Raw genomic sequence first — 17375 nt, forward strand, 5'->3', positions numbered from 1 at the left:
TCAAATAAAGGCTTGAAATATCTTTCTTTGCTTGTAATGAGTCTATATAATATATTAGTTTCACCTTTTAAGTTGAATTACTGAAATTAATGAACTTTTGCACGATATTCAAATTTTTCGAGTTTCACCTGTACTAGCATGTCATAAAATTACACATTAGCCCAAAGAACATGCACGAATGCATACCTCAGAAACAAGATTTTTGACTTAATCCGATGGCATTCTATGTCAAAACTGTATGAAATGAACAGAGTGATCACTAATCCCAACATGGAATGCAATATTCTGTAGACTGATTATTGTCCCTGCTAAAATGAATGCTAAAACAGGCCTATAGTTGTTTATCAGGTCTTTCAAACTGCCCAAACTGGTGTTCATTTGGTCTCCCATCCTGATTAGCTAAGAAGTGAAAACAGACTAGCCAAACCAGTGGAAAACAGATAGGAGTTGAGCTACCTCCTGCAAACCACTTTAGACTGGTTTAAATATGTTATTTATTTTTCATCAGGGATATGAATCAGGATTCGCCCAGGGTTTAATGTGACTCTGCACAATTATATAAACAGAAACACACATCATCCATGAGTGATGATATAACTGCTCAGGCTCACATCAAAAGGTTTTGTTATGCTAAACACACTAGTGCTTACTTACCGCTCTCTAATACTGGCATGTTGGAAATGTTGCTTCTGTCAGTCTGATGCTCAGATGTGACCGACATGAACTCAACATCGCCTGCATTTAGGATCCCAGCTAATATACTATAAACACTCCCGAGCTCCTGCAGAAATCATGACAAACAAATACACTAATGTTGTATGAACACATCAATAACATTACAAATAATTTGATATGATAATGTCAAATAATATTGATGATAATTGATATGTTTGGGTCATTCTGTTATGCAGTACATTTTCATGTCCCTATCATTTATTTCTTCATATATTGAAATACTTCCAACTGGAAGACAATGGATGAAAAACTCACAATTGTATAAGATAAAAATCATATCATTTGGTTTTCTCATAATATCAAAAATATCACAATTAAAAGAACATAGGTGTGAATTTTAAACAGAGAGACTATTTGCACCGTGCTGTAAATAGCATCTGCCACACAGTGCAGCTATTTTCACCCCAATAGTATTTGACAGTATGTGCAGAAGGTTTAATTAGTATCTAACATTATTTACACCAGGGGTGGAATGGGAAGAGAAATCGGCCCGGGATTTTACATAAAAACTGGCCCAAAAGTTGGTCGCTGTCCTTTTCTGTATATCGTGGCGACATTTTGTGGCCCATTCCACATAACAAGGCGGCTCATTTCAGATTAGTCCCGAATCCCCCGATGGCCAGTCCGCCCCTCATCGGCCCCAAAGTGTGTCGGCTCACCGGCAAAATGCCCGGTATGCTTGATTACCAATCCAGCCCTGATTTGCTCTGGGGTGTAAATAGCATATACCATTATTTGCACCAGAGTGTTAATAGCATCTGCTTTTAGATCATCTACCTAATTTGGTTTGACCAAATGTTGCAAAGTCTGCACAAACATCTCAAATGAAAAACAGCAACTTCTGAAATGAATAAATATTCAAAATTGTGTTTTTTTTATTTTTCTAATTCGAAATGTTTCAAACAAAACAGGTTTTCTTTGAAATACGCTTTTATTTATCAAAGAATGAATCAATCAATTTATAATTTTTTTTACACATCTTCAATATAACTTTACATCCGGTTAGTCTTTTGTAATATCCCTTTATAAATAATAATAATAAAAACCTTTAGTTCCCTAATAACATCATCCAACAGGAAGTGTCATCATTGTGGTAAAACAACAGCACAAACATCACTAATTATTGTAATTAATAGTATTAACTAATTCGTTTTTATTTATTACTAATTATCAACACTAATAATTTGAATTGATTAATCAATTCTGTGATGTTTTGTGGTATTTGTTGGCTTATCTCACTCTATTACATACCATCATATCTGATACATTTCAGAAATCAGTATGAGCATTTTAAAATTTAAGATTAAAATATATAAAAATGAAAGAGATGCTCTCATGCAAGCTATCTAACATCAGCTCTGAAATTCCATTCTGTTCATTTTCTTGCCATAGTTTACATAATAAAGTTATAATGATGTGCCTGGGCTGGACCAGAGCATAGCTCTGAAAGGTTAGATCTAAAAATACTTCCTTAAATAACAACACAAACATTTTTATTAGATTTTTTCAAAAAGACAGAATCAAAAAGGTGCTGCGCATCAGCAATGACCTGTTCCGGTTTTCTAGGCCAGAAGAATGACTTGTGCTTGATATTTCTGCAGATGTAGCACAGCAGCTCAAAACTAGCAGCACATTGCCATAACTGTCTGTTCGATTATGTGGAGTCCCTAGAGAATACCGTGTTCTGTAATGTCAAGGCAGTCAAACTAATGTCACTCACAGGCCTGTGAGTACTCCTGTCTCTTACGAGGCAGAATAAGTCCTTGGAGGACATTAACATTTCATCACTCTAAAAGATTGCAGCCACTATATTGGCCTGCCTTTTGTAGTTTAGAACTGTACAGCACAACAGTGACCACCCACTTAATTAGCGGCCCTGGTTGGGAGAATTATTGTTCCCGTATTTTAGTATTTCATAGGGATTTGAAAAGCTGCAATAAAAGGTTATAAAACATGAAACATCCAGCACCGAGATTAAACGTGACAGTTTTTTGAAAATGTATGAAAATATAACAAAATACAAAAGGTACAAAACTGCATGTGTAATGTCTTTTACGAGGGATTGAACTACTCATCCAATAATGCATTGGGAAACATGGTTAATATCAATAACCAAAATGATCACAGGGATGAAAATTAGCAATTAAAAAAATATTTTCGTTAACAAAAATACAAATGTTTGCACGAGTTTGCAACTGATTTTAGACTTAATGCTGATAGCAGACGTTCTCAGATGTTAGCACAATGACCTATTAGTGCCACCTATTTAACATTCAAAACACCCACAATTTGCGCACATACACCCACAGATAGCGCAAGCACACCCATACAATTAGCGCTCTCACAAAAACTGGATAAGACAGCGGTCATTGGGTGTAGCGTTGCGCCTAGTGCAGTCATGAAAATAGAACCTTAAACATGTAAATATGTTAACATTAGTTAATCATTATAAACTAAAGATGAACCATTGATAATTTATAAAATAACATTAAACAAGATATATAAAAGCCGTAATAAAATGTTAGCTCATTGTTAATAATATGTACAGTGCATCTAGAAAGTATTCACAACCTTGTTCCAAAATGGATTAAATTCATTATTTTCCTCAAAATTCTACAAACAATACCCCAAAATGACAACGTGAAAGAAGTTTGTTTGAAATATTTGCACATTTATTAAAAATAAAATAAGAAAAGAAAATCACATGTGCATAAGTATTCACAGCCTTTGCCATGACACTCAAAATTGAGCTCAGGTGCATCCTGTTTCCACTGATCATCCTTGAGATGTTTCTAGAACTTGATTGGAGTCCACCTGTGGTAAATTCAGTTGATTGGACATGATTTGGAAAGGCACACACCTGTCTATATAAGGTCCCACAGTTAACCGTGCATGTCCGAGCACAAACCAAGCCATGAAGTCCAAGAAATTGTCTGTGGACCTCCAAGACAGGATTGTATCGAGGCACAGATCTGGGGAAGGTTACAGAACATTTTATTCAGCATTGGAGGTCCCAATGAGCACAAGCGCCTCCATCATCTGTAAATGGAAGAAGATTGGAACCACCAGGACTCTTCCTAGAGCTGGCCGCCCGACCAAACTGAGCGATCGGGGGAGAAGGGCCTTAGTCAGGGAGGTGACCAAGAACCCGATGGTCGCTCTGACAGAGATCCAGTGTTTCTCTGTGGAGAGAGGAGAACCTTCCAGAAGAACAACCATCTCTGCAGCACTCCACCAATCAGGCCAGTATGGTAGAGTGGCCAGACGGAAGCCACTCCTCAGTAAAAGGAACATGACAGCCCGCCTGGAGTTTGCCAAAAGGCACCTAAAGGACTCTGACCATGAGAAACAAAATTATCTGGTCTGATGAAACAGAGATTGAACTCTTTGGCCTGAATGGCAAGCGTCACGTCTGGAGAAAACCAGGCACCACTCATCACCTGGCCAATACCATCCCTACAGTGAAGCATGGTGGTGGCAGCATCATGCTGTGGGGATGTTTTTCAGCAGCAGGAACTGGGAGACTAGTCAGGATTGAGGGAAAGATGAATGCAGCAATGTACAGAGACATCCTTGATGAAAACCTGCTCCAGAGCACTCTGGACCTCAGACTGGGGTGAAGGTTCATCTTCCAACAGGACAACGACCCTGAGCACACAGCCAAGATAACAAAGGAGTGGCTACGGGACAACTCTGTGAATGTCCTTGAGTGGCCCAGCCAGAGCCCAGACTTGAACCCGATTGAACATCTCTGGAGAGATCTGAAAATGGCTGTGCACCGACGCTCCCCATCCAACCTGATGGAGCTTGAGAGGATCTGCAAAGAAGAATGGGAGAAACTGCCCAAAAATAGGTGTGCCAAGCTTGTAGCATCATACATAAAAAGACTTGAGGCTGTAATTGGTGTTTTTTCGTTTTTTATTTTTTATAAATTTGCAACGATGTCAAACAAACTTCTTTCACGTTGTCATTATGGGGTATTGTTTGTAGAATTTTGAGGAAAATAATGAATTTAATACATTTTGGAATAAGGCTGTAACATAACAAAATGTGGAAAAAGTGAAGCGCTGTGAATACTTTCCAGATGCACTGTACTTTTACATTTTTGGAATTAACATTAACCAAGAAAAAATAAGTACAGTAAAAATATTGTTAATATTTTAGTGTGTATTCGTTAACTAATGTTAATGGATAAACATTATTGAAAAGTGTGATGAAAAAAAGAAAAACTTGTGAAATTTTCAAACTATAAATAAAAAAAAAGTGGTACAATATAAAATCATTGACTTATATTCATTGAGCATAAAAATAAGTTATTAAATATACTGATCAAAACACACATAAATACAGTAGTTTGTGAGTGATGGAGACTCGATTAAATCATTTATAATGTTTCATAGGACTGTGTCATGTTTGAGTGATATCATATTTCACATTGTGCTAATGTTAAAGTTGGATGTGGCCATCGAGACGAACTATGTGCTGGTAAAGTATTCCAGCATGCCTCATTGATTCAACTGATGCTAATTGTGGAGACTGATGGCATTAGAGCACTTGGTCACGACTTCTACATAACCTTCCACACAGACCATCAACAATGTTCAGAGCACTGAAGCTGAATGGACAGGCAGGGTGTTCTCACGGTCACTGAGCATCAGTGTTCTTCCTGCCTATATTACACTTCATTATTTCTTCATCTAAGAATATTTCAACCCCTTTGAAATTTCTTTTTTTTATCTTGGTGTCATGACAGCGCTTTCACCTCTATACTGAATAATTATGTGAAGAAAAAGTATTCTGTACTGAACATTTAATGAACACTCACCTAAAGGATTATTAGGAACACCATACTAATACTGTGTTTGACCGCCTTTCGCCTTCAGAACTGCCTTAATTCTACGTGGCATTGATTCAACAAGGTGCTGAAAGCATTCTTTAGAAATGTTGGCCCATATTGATAGGATAGCATCTTGCAGTTGATGGAGATTTGTGGGATGCACATCCAAGGCACGAAGCTCCCGTTCCACCACATCCCAAAGATGCTCTATTGGGTTGAGATCTGGTGACTGTGGGGGCCATTTTAGTACAGTGAACTCATTGTCATGTTCAAGAAACCAATTTGAAATGATTCGAGCTTTGTGACATGGTGCATTATCCTGCTGGAAGTAGCCATCAGAGGATGGGTACATGGTGGCCATAAAGGGATGGACATGGTCAGAAACAATGCTCAGGCAGGCCGTGGCATTTAAACGATGCCCAATTGGCACTAAGGGGCCTAAAGTGTGCCAAGAAAACATCCCCCACACCATTACACCACCACCAGCAGCCTGCACAGTGGTAACAAGGCATGATGGATCCATGTTCTCATTCTGTTTACGCCAAATTCTGACTCTACCATCTGAATGTCTCAACAGAAATCGAGACTCATCAGACCAGGCAACATTTTTCCAGTCTTCAACTGTCCAATTTTGGTGAGCTCTTGCAAATTGTAGCCTCTTTTTCCTATTTGTAGTGGAGATGAGTGGTACCCGGTGGGGTCTTCTGCTGTTGTAGCCCATCGGCCTCAAGGTTGTGCGTGTTGTGGCTTCACAAATGTTTTGCTGCATACCTCGGTTGTAACGAGTGGTTATTTCAGGCAAAGTTGCTCTTCTATCAGCTTGAATCAGTCGGCCCATTCTCTTCTGACCTCTAGCATCAACAAGGCATTTTCGCCCACAGGACTGCCGCATACTGGATGTTTTCCCTTTTCACACCATTCTTTGTAAACCCTAGAAATGGTTGTGCGTGAAAATCCCAGTAACTGAGCAGATTGTGAAATACTCAGACCGGCCCGTCTGGCACCAACAACCATGCCATGCTCAAAATTGCTTAAATCACCTTTCTTTCCCATTCTGACATTCAGTTTGGAGTTCAGGAGATTGTCTTGACCAGGACCACACCCCTAAATGCATTGAAGTAACTGCCATGTGATTGGTTGATTAGATAATTGCATTAATGAGAAATTGAACAGGTGTTCCTAATAATCCTTTAGGTGAGTGTATAGCTGATAAGTGACGTTAGTCGATATGTAAATTGAGAAGTGTACAAATGAATTTTTTTTTAACAGTTCTTTGTAGCAAAGAACACTTTTTTTTTTTAATCAAGAACCATTTTGGGTGAACATGATTCTTTGGAGATTAAAGAGTTTTTATGGTACATGATGTTCTTTACAGATCAGCAGATTCTGGAATGTCCCAGGTTCAATAGAAGTTAAGCTCTATGGCATTTGTGGCATGTTGTCGATACCACAGGCATTAACTGTGAATCATCCCAGTTTGTAAAATCTAAGAAAAATTGCATGTACAGTAATGCACTTATAATGAAAGTCTGTGGGGCTAGACATTGCACTGAATAAATAGTAAATACACACTGTTACATGTGAAAGTAGATAAAATCATGAATTAAAAAATTATAAATCAGTATATAACCCTGTCTGTGCAAAATCACATTCAACAGCTGTCATGACAACATAAAGCCAATAACTCTAGAAAATAAAATACTTTTTCCACAATATCTGCAAAGAAAAACACGTGACTCAACTATCTATAAAGTACTGTTTACATGGAGCAAACTCCACCAACAGAAACTACATCCATAATACAAATTCAGAAGTTAATCTGAATAAAACCATCGTCCCACACTACAAGGACGATTTGGAAAATATTACAGCTTGATTAACACTTTTTTTGTCAGAATTAATTAAATTAGACTTTGAACAAAAATACGGGCTTCACGTTTCTACTTTTAAGCCTGCCAATTGTCTTGCCCCATTAGGGCTGATATTGAGAGTCAGTTTTTAACAGAAATGGTTGCATTTATAAAAATAAATAAAAACACCGGAACCGTATGATTTTCATGACTTTCGGTTCCTGAATGTGCATTTTTCGCTGATTCGAGGTTGCAACACTACTAAAATACTTTGTCAGTGTTTCCTGCTGCAATTTTGTTTTTGTTTTTACAAACTAAGAGTCAAGTCAAAATGACTTTGTGGTATTAGGCAGCTTACCAAAAATGGCACAAATGCTGAGCAGCGACATACTTCTTGCGAAACATTAAGACACCGGCCACACCGATGGGAGAGGTGTTTAGTGGAACATTAAAATATGCATGTAAAACATCAACTAATGTGACATTTAAATGTGCTATAAATGACTTCATGCCTCATTCTTTGAATACAATTCACACAAGATGTCACGAACCCCATTCCTCTGCCCCATCTCCGCTTCCTCACACACGCACACTATCTCCCTTCTCACACACGCGCACTCCCTTGTGCTTACTCGCTCGTTCCGCCCCCTTCGAGTTCGGACGCTCGCATTGCTCGCTCGAGCCCTCACGCCCACTATGCTTCCCCGGGCTCTCTTGTTCGTAAAATATCTCCTCCCTCTGGCGCACTCGCCTCAATCAGCCTGAACGTTATGACCACTTGCACTCACGCGCTTCCTATCTTCACACATTGTTTACACCTGCACTCACGCGCTTCTTGTCCCCACACATTAGTTACACCTGCACTCGTCTCGTCACCTGTCATTGTCTACACCTGCACTCGCCCCTATAAATACACTATCCCTCCGTTTGAATCCGTTGGTTATTGTATTTAGTTCCCCGTATCGTTGCCCTGCTAGTCTCGTCTAGTTTTGACCACCCCTCTGTTTGATTACCTCTTAGCTTGCCAACTCCCTTTTCCTCTCGTTTCCCTGTCTTTGTTCCCGCTAGTCTCGTCTAGTTCATCGCCCTACTTGTTAACTGTTTTCCCCGCTATCGTTCACCTCCCTCATTGGATCTTCCCCTTGTTATATCTTTGATTCCCGGCTTTTGACCCTACGCTTCCCACGACTACTCTTCATTGGATTTGCCCCTTGTTTGTACTTTTGTCTGGACTGCCTTTTATTAATAAAGCAGTTTTCATCCAACATTGTGACTGTCTCATCTTGTGTGGGTGTGTTAGCTACAGAATAACCAACCTCACCGTTGACAGTCACAATGCCCAGCATAAGGATTCGGCGGCTCAATAGAGCGGAGGAACACGTCACATTCAGCGCGAGGAGCTACGGTGTGGAAGCATGATCGCGCGCTCACAGCCCAGGGCCAGCAGGTACGTGCGATTTTTGATTTTTGTCACCCTGCGTCACCTGTGTCTGCCCCTGAGCCCGTTTATGCTTCCCATGCGTTTTTGAGCGCCGTAAGCTCTCCACCCCCGGAGAGGTTTTACGGCTCTTCAGACGCTGACCAAGGGGTTTTTATGCGAGGCAGCGGTTGTGTAACCCATAACCCCGCCCTCGGCATTATGGACCCAGCGGCCCAACTCCTGGGTTTGCGTCAGGGGAGCCAAACCGTGGAGGCTTATATTATGGATTTTTGTGTCCTGGCGTACCAGGTGAATTTTAATGAGGTGGCTCTGAAGACCATTTTTCAATGTGGTCTGAATGAGCCAACCTCATCATTAATGCCTGGTGGTCGCTGCCCCCTTAACCTGGCTCAGTTTATTGACCTCGCCCTACTGTACTCTGGTTCCTCGTTCACTGTGGGGGAGGCAGACACTGAACCAGCGCTCCACACCACGGCCCCCGTCTCGAAGCCTACCACGGCCCCCGTCTCGAAGCCTACCACGGCCCCCGTCTCGAAGCCTGTCACGGCCCCCGTCTCGAAGCCTGTCACGGCCCCCGTCCCTAAGCCTGACACGGCCCCAGTCCCTAAGCCTGACACGGCCCCAGTCCCTAAGCCTGACACGGCCCCAGTCACGAGGCCTGTCACGGCCCCAGCCTCGAAGCCCGCCACGGCCAGCGAGCCAGCGCCCATGCCCGCCACGGCCAGCGAGCCAGCGCCCATGCCCGCCACGGCCAACGAGCCAGCGCCCATGCCCGCCACGGCCAACGAGCCAGCGCCCATGTCTGCCACGGTCAGCGAGCCAGGGCCTGTAGCCTCGACCGTCCCCATGGCCACGTCCCCTGTTGGCCGAAGACGTAAGAGAAGGAAGAGGGCCCCTTCTCCCCAGTCTCGTCTTGTGCTCAAGACCGCAGAGGGTCCCGCAGAGTCTCCCACGGCTCTGCAGACCTCTGCTCTGCCCTCAGGGTCTCCCACGGCTCTGCCGGGTTCTGCTCCGCCCTCAGAGTCTCCCACGGCTCTGCCGGGTTCTGCTCTCAGCCCCTCTGAGCCCTCCCGGGCTCCGCCTCACGAGTCTCCAAGGGCCCCTCACGAGCCTCCTAGGGCTCCTCCTCACGAGCCTCCCAGGGCTCCACCCCTCAAGCCTCTCACGGCTTCGCCTCTCGAGTCTCTCAGGGCTCCATCCCTCGAGTCTTTCATGGCTCCACCCCTCAAGCCTCTCACGGCTTCGCCTCTCGAGTCTCTCAAGGCTCCATCCCTCGAGTCTTTCATGGCTCCACCCCTCAAGCATCTCACGGCTTCGCCTCTCGAGTCTCTCAAGGCTCCATCCCTCGAGTCTTTCATGGCTCCACCCCTCAAGCCTCTCATGGCTTCGCCTCTCGAGTCTCTCAGGGCTCCATCCCTAGAGTCTTTCATGGCTCCACCCTTCAAGCCTCTCACGGCTTCGCCTCTCGAGTCTCTCAGGGCTCCATCCCTCGAGTCTTTCATGGCTCCACCCCTCAAGCCTCTCACGGCTTCGCCTCTCGAGTCTCTCAAGGCTCCATCCCTCGAGTCTTTCATGGCTCCACCCCTCAAGCCTCTCACGGCTTCGCCTCTCGAGTCTCTCAAGGCTCCATCCCTCGAGTCTTTCATGGCTCCACCCCTCAAGCCTCTCACGGCTTCGCCTCTCGAGTCTCTCAAGGCTCCATTCCTCGAGTCTTTCATGGCTCCACCCCTCAAGCCTCTCACGGCTTCGCCTCTCGAGTCTTTCAGGGCTCCATCCCTCGAGTCTTTCAGGGCTCCATCCCTCGAGTCTTTCATGGCTCCGCAGTTTTCATCCAACATTGTGACTGTCTCATCTTGTGTGGGTGTGTTCGCTACACAAGATCAATTAGATCTACACGAAGATTATTTAAAGTAACATATATGCAGTAGATCATGTGTAATTTGTCATGTTTACCTTTTGCATTCATGGGGCTAGTGCGCTAACATGCTATACATGGCCATAATATGCGCCAGTTGTAATAACTCTGCTATTGTAATTCGTGATGACACTGATACCATTGCAAAGATGGGTGTACAAAAGAGTGTTAATGGGTGGAATGCAGACAAAGCATTGATGATTAGAGGCATATCTCACTAATATCTTATTATATGGCAGATGTGTGAAGGGCTTTCGCTGCAGACAGCACATGAGTAAAGCAGCACATCAAAAAACAGAGTGAATGGGCACTTAGAGTATTTGAGTAGATTTTATTATTTTTGTAGACTAATGAAACAAACAAACAAACAAAAAAACTCACTATATGTTCTTGGAAAACGTCTCTAAGAGAACAATCGTATAGATGTCTGTGAATTTGCACCAGCTCGCTAATAACGCGCTAATAACGGCTAATAATGCCGGAGTGTTCATGTTTATTGATCTTAAATGACTGAACGGGAATTAGTTGTCGGCCTCAAGGTAGGTGGAGCTCAAGGCCACACCTCCCAATGACGTGGACCAATGGAAGTAAGAAGGTGTTTAGCAGCCAATATGAAGTTTTTCTGAAAGTTTGCGATGGCGAACTATTACAAAACACCGAAAAAACAAGTTATTTTTGGCCAGATTTATCTAAATGACATCACATCCGTTTGCTCTTCGATTTCGTAGGAAGATTCGGGGTATGAGGTTATAAAAACCATTTTTGGTTTTGTTTATATATTTTCAAAAATATGTTTTCTCTTGAAATTGTTCATGATTGTGGTGTACCTCTAGGGTGAAGCCGATGACTTTAAAACACTGTTCCACTGCCTCAAACTGCTCCTTATAGAAGGCACTCCCCACAATGTCAGGCACTAATTTAACATTCTCATTGTGGAGATACCTGGAATTGAGGAAGACAAAGAGGAGGATCAGATAGACTGAAATAAGGATGCCAGAGGAAGATACAGATAAAACAGCAGGCTGTTATCAGGAACCCTGGAACTCACTTTGGAGTTTTGCTCTCTGACAGCTTGTAGTTGCCGAGTTTCTTCCTCTCTGCCAGACCGGCGTAGATATAGTAAAAAATGTGAAAGTTACGTTCCCCTCTGAAGAAAGAAAGCAATTAGAGGTGTTACTTACAACAAGATCATTCCCTTTGTTTACTAATTTTACTTCAATAGTAGTGCTTGCAAGTATTGGGGTGTGGAGCGGAGGGGGGCGGGGCCGGGTCGGAATATCACGCGCCCGGTCCCCAATCGGCCTGATGAGGCGCGCGAGGGATAAAGGCAGCCGGTGAAGATGGTTAGAGAGAGAGAGAATTACGGGCATGTCCGTCATGTGTGTTTATGTTTGTGCTTTTGGTTTAAGTTTCTCATTAAAATATAATTTATGTTGACAAGCCGGTTCTCACCTCCTCCTTGCTTGCCCATCCTTTAACTGTTTTACATGGGGATTTTTCAGCAGTTTCATCGTTTGACAGCCATGGACTCACATTGCGAGAGGGACTTGAGCCATATTTAGAGACCAGAATATCACAGTTGTACACCCGAATTACTCACTTTGCTTTGCATTTGATAATCTTTATACCTTACCATGTAGCATAAGGTCAAAAAGATTATTCTGTTTAATGTATATATGACATATTTGCTAGTTGATTGTTTCAGTTTCAGGAGGAAAAGTAACATTTTGCTTCCACCTTAAAATATATGACCACTTTTCTATTTCTTTTTTTATTACATCTTCATTACATTTAAGAAAGGGAAATTAGGTAATTTCCCTTTCTTAAATGTAATGAAGACAAAAAAAGTACCTACTCAAACTAGTGTCATTCACAATATGGCCAGTTTTTGTCTTCTTTTGGTCTACCCTCTTGAAAACAAAAACTTCTTAAACTAGACAAATATGGTTTGCTGATCTTATTTGGTCTGGCTTGTCCCCCCCATCCTAGCCAAAGTGGTTTTCAGTTGCTTTAGCTGGTCAACCAGCTGGTCTTTCAACCTGACCAGTATCCAGAAGTGCCCCAAAACCCCTCTTAAACCATCAATACAGACTAGTCTGACCAGAAACCAGCTTAAGCTGTTTTGTACATCAGGATAATTTGAAACAAACTTACAAAACAAAAAAAAAAAAAACAAAAAACACAAGATACATTTCTGTTTAAAGATTCTATGGATAAGTCACCCAAAGAAATTGTCATTGATCAAAAAAAAATCAGTATCTTCAGGTTGAATTTGGCAGCAGTATGTGTGGACTCTTACCCAGCTTGGTGTACGACTCTCGATTTCTCCAGTAGGTATTCTGAGATCTGAGCTCCCACCACCATTCCCCCGGAGGTAAACTTCATCTCCAGATATTTACCAAAGCGACTAGAGTTATCATTGATCACAGTACAGGCGTTTCCAAAGGCTTCTACTAGACTATTGACTAACAAAATCTTCTCCTGGAGGGTTCGATTGTTGGCCTGGAACAGAAATGACAAAGACTGTCACAACCACATCTGGAGAGCTACTTTATGATGATCTCGAAATATGATGTAAATGATATGATGTTGAAGCTGATATGTAATTTTGTCCATGCTAAAATAATTTATTATATCGCAGTATAATATGCAAGATCAACTTTGCAAATAAAGCCATTTGTAAGTTGATTTTACCTAACATTATAAAACAAAGTGGCTCTGTGGGGCTATCAAAACCTTTCTGTTTGGAAAAAGGAATTTTCTCCTTATCCTATATTATGGGATTGCATTAAATGCCATCCCTTCAAAAGCTTGTTTACTAAATCAGATTAGTCATTTTCTATAAATTCAACAGGAGCATCCAATTAAAATCAAAATGTGTACAGTATTGATAAAACTCATTCAACACTTTGTTGTTGTTGTTGATGTTTTATGGTGCAATGTGTCATTTCTGTGGCACCAAACAGAATTGTAACCTGTTTTTATCAGTGGCCTGATAAAGCAGCTTATTTAAAATCAGTAGTTTTCAGTTACTGATGCCATTGTAGAAATGTATTAACAATCAGCCATGATTCATTTAATCCAAGAGTGAAAGTGTCCAATAACAGGGCAGTTACTGAGATTAAGCGAGTAGTATTCTGCTGGTCATGTGATCCTAAAATGGCAGCCCCCATGAGGGAACCCCCGCCCCATGTAGAATTAAACAGCTTTTATAAGTCCTCATCTCATGTGAGTGCTCATGATTTTATACATATGTTTCAAAATTACAATTCATTTCTTTAGGAGTAAAACTTTTTTATCGGGGAAAAAATACTTAATGCACCTTTAAGAGCTCAAGAAGTGAGAAGATTTAAGATTGTACCTTTCCGAGGACTGTGAGCTGTTGGACTAACAGGTGAGCACTCTCTGTTTTTCCAGCTCCACTTTCTCCACTGATGACAATGCACTGTACACAGAGAGCTAAGCACAGTTTAGACCACTGTATTACATGAGCTTGACTAATACACACAAGCAGCTCTGAGAGGAATGCACTGTACCTGATCAGAATTATAGGACACCATGGACTGATATGCGATGTCTGCAACTGCATATATGTGTGGAGGATTTGACGTTCTTTTGGCTCCAATGTACATCTTCGAATGCTGTCAGATACAAGAAAGATTGATTTTAATGTTTGAATAATTTGATGACTACGTATCTAAGACAACACTAGATCTTTACATTTTATGAAGAGTATCTGAGTGATGTTTCTTCATGTGAAACTCACTGACACGATGCCCTCAGCATCACAATGTGGTTGTTAAATGGCAGAATTTGTGCTGAATAATTACACTACCCATGAACCTGAAGGGAAAAACCAACCAATCGGAGAAAGTGCGCCAAAAGAGCTCTGCAGCAACTGCTCGTTCCAATGATGAATTGTGAATGACACAATCAATTTGGTCTCTCTACACTCTCAAACTACTTCTTTATTTGTATACACTTGAATATTTTGCAATAAAATGTAGCAAGGCTTGTTCAAATCCCCACACCTCTGTATGAGCAATAATAATAGCAATGCTTGCCTTAGTTAACACCACTTATCATCTAGATTCAAATGAAGACGGAAAAGGGAAAAGGGAAATGAACACCGCAGAGGACACAATGACGCAGAACTGATAATGATGGACAGGTAAGACAGAAATGGACAGACAGGAAAGAAAGAAAGACAGAGAAGGAGTGCGGTCACAGTACGTAGGAAGCACTAGACTATGAAATGTTGATGGCTTCCATAATGAAATACTGGATACACACCTCAGGGGTGTACAGGTCCGTTTCTTGGAAGGGATTCACCCCTATAAGGATGTCTCCGACGTATGTGTAGATCTGTCCCTTTGCATAACGTCTCTGTAGCTGTTCGGTGACAGTGTTCTGACAGAGAAACAATTACAAATCACAGATGGCCATTTCATCATGCCACTGCACAAAAAATGACTGTCAAATACAGCACAGGAGTCTTCATGCATGACCAATCCCAGACACATTGAGTTGATTTATTATCAAGACTACTGCATTTGTGACACTTCACATTGAGATTTTTGCACACTATGAAAGCTTCAAGAACATGCCTGGATCATATTTCACCCCAAATCCAGAAGAAAGAAATCAGAAATTATAATTAGCACAAAGAGAATTAAGCCTTTTTTTTAGGTCTATTAAGTTAACTGTGGAATGAAAATCACCATTAAGAGTAATAGGAAATCTGAAAATGCTCAAAAGTAAAAGGTCAGGTCAATATTCTTAATCTTAATAGTTCTTAAATAGGCTCCAGTTTATTTAGAAGTCCGGTAAAACATGGGAGCTGTCTGAATATAGTTTAAAACCCTGATTTGCTGGATTTCTTTTTTTCAAGTATGTATAGTTATGGTGGTACAGCTACACATCACAGTTCTCCATCTGGTGACATCAGAACAAGGACACAACACCAATGGATGCCATAATGGAAGCGGAAATACATCCAGAATCAATAAGACTCTGCTGCATTGATAGATCACCTTTAATGTGTTTCAATACAAACCCTGTTATTGTTCACTAATCTGTCTATTTATTTATCTGACAGTTAAAAATGAGACTGCTGGGATGAGTTATGTTCGCTTGACAGTCTGTCTGAAACATGTCTGACAGGGGAATGGAAAATCCACGGCTGGATCTTTCCACAAACAAGCCAAAAATGTGTGTCTCTGTACTCTGATTGCATTCATCAAGCTCATTCCCTAAATTATTAATAACCCAAAACAACCCTAAATTAATAATAACCCACAATTATTGTTATAAAAAGGATCAAACTATTATTTTCTTTAATTTATGGGAAATATAGCCTGTAAATATCAACAATTTAAATAATTGTTTCAATTGCTTAATTTAGGCTAAATGTTAAACGCTGTTATTTGTTTTCTTTTTAAGAAATGTTCTGGGTTCAATACAAGTTAAGCTCAATTAACAGCATTTGTGGCATAATGTTGATTGCCACAAAAAATTATTTCGACTCATCCCTCCTTTTCTTTAAAAAAAGAAAAAAACGGTGTTTCAGTGAGACACTTATAATGGAAGTCAATGGGCCCAATTTTTGGAGGGTTTAAATGCAGAAATGTGAAGATTATAATATTATAAAAACACTTTATTCATTTAATTCTAATGAATTCTTCTGTTAAAACTCAAGTATTATTTGAGCTATAAAGTTGTTTAAATCTTATTGAGATTAATTCACCATGGTAACAAAGTTGTAAAATTGGCTGTAACTTTCCACAGATGCAGTTAGTAAGAGATTTTCTCACACTAAAATCATGTTTACACACATATTGTTTGTCTTGTGTCTATACTTTTCAAACAGTCAGGAAGGAACGAGTCAAAATTAGTGTATTATATTCAGTCTTACTTCGTTTAGAACCTCAAGGGTTGCCAGATCATCCACATCATCACACGCTTCACTTTCAGACTTCATGTAGCTGCCTTTTTTAGTGTGGATACGTTCATGCCTGCAACACAAAATGCAAGATTACAGTCTCAAGCAACCTTGAAATACAACCAGAAAAGATCAAACTGACTGATTACGATCACATAAAAACACAAATGACTTTGTTAAAAATATTGATAAATCCATTAATGTGAATGAGGAAATAAAATCACTAGTTTAATAGTAAAATAGATTTGAACTGTATTCACTGTAAGCGGTCCATATCTCATATCAGCGTCTTTGTTTCAGGGTTATTTTATGCTGTAGCTCTGTTTGTGAGCAGTCTACATACACGGCATTTACAGTCATCATAGACACACATGTTCCAAAATTCTGGTACCATATAAGACGACCCCTTTAGGCCAAATTTCAAGGCAGTATCGCATTTTTAAAGGAACAGTTTACCCAAACTGTAAACCTTGTAATTATTTATTTCAAACCTGTATGACTTTCTTCCGTGGAACACATGGAAAACTAAATGGCTTTTGGATATTTGATGAAAGCGAATAGTGACTCCAGGCTGACAAACTCCAAAGCACAAAGAAAACACCGTAAAACAACAGTAAAAGTGTTGATATGATTCTATATTACTATATTCAAATAGC

General features: G+C 40.8%; 1 protein-coding gene across 1 annotated transcript in view; it reads right to left on the reverse strand.

Moving 5' to 3' along the window:
* Positions 1 to 17375, reverse strand: part of myo3a (myosin IIIA) — a 122836-nt gene that overhangs the window by 30599 nt on the left and 74862 nt on the right. Inside the window, 8 exon segments of the mRNA XM_052114476.1 lie at positions 655 to 781; positions 11606 to 11720; positions 11827 to 11925; positions 13078 to 13280; positions 14140 to 14223; positions 14315 to 14419; positions 15072 to 15188; positions 16693 to 16792. Coding sequence (XP_051970436.1) covers positions 655 to 781; positions 11606 to 11720; positions 11827 to 11925; positions 13078 to 13280; positions 14140 to 14223; positions 14315 to 14419; positions 15072 to 15188; positions 16693 to 16792 — 950 coding nt within the window.

Source organism: Xyrauchen texanus, chromosome 42 (assembly GCF_025860055.1).
Source record: "Xyrauchen texanus isolate HMW12.3.18 chromosome 42, RBS_HiC_50CHRs, whole genome shotgun sequence".
NCBI classification, from domain to species: domain Eukaryota; kingdom Metazoa; phylum Chordata; class Actinopteri; order Cypriniformes; family Catostomidae; genus Xyrauchen; species Xyrauchen texanus.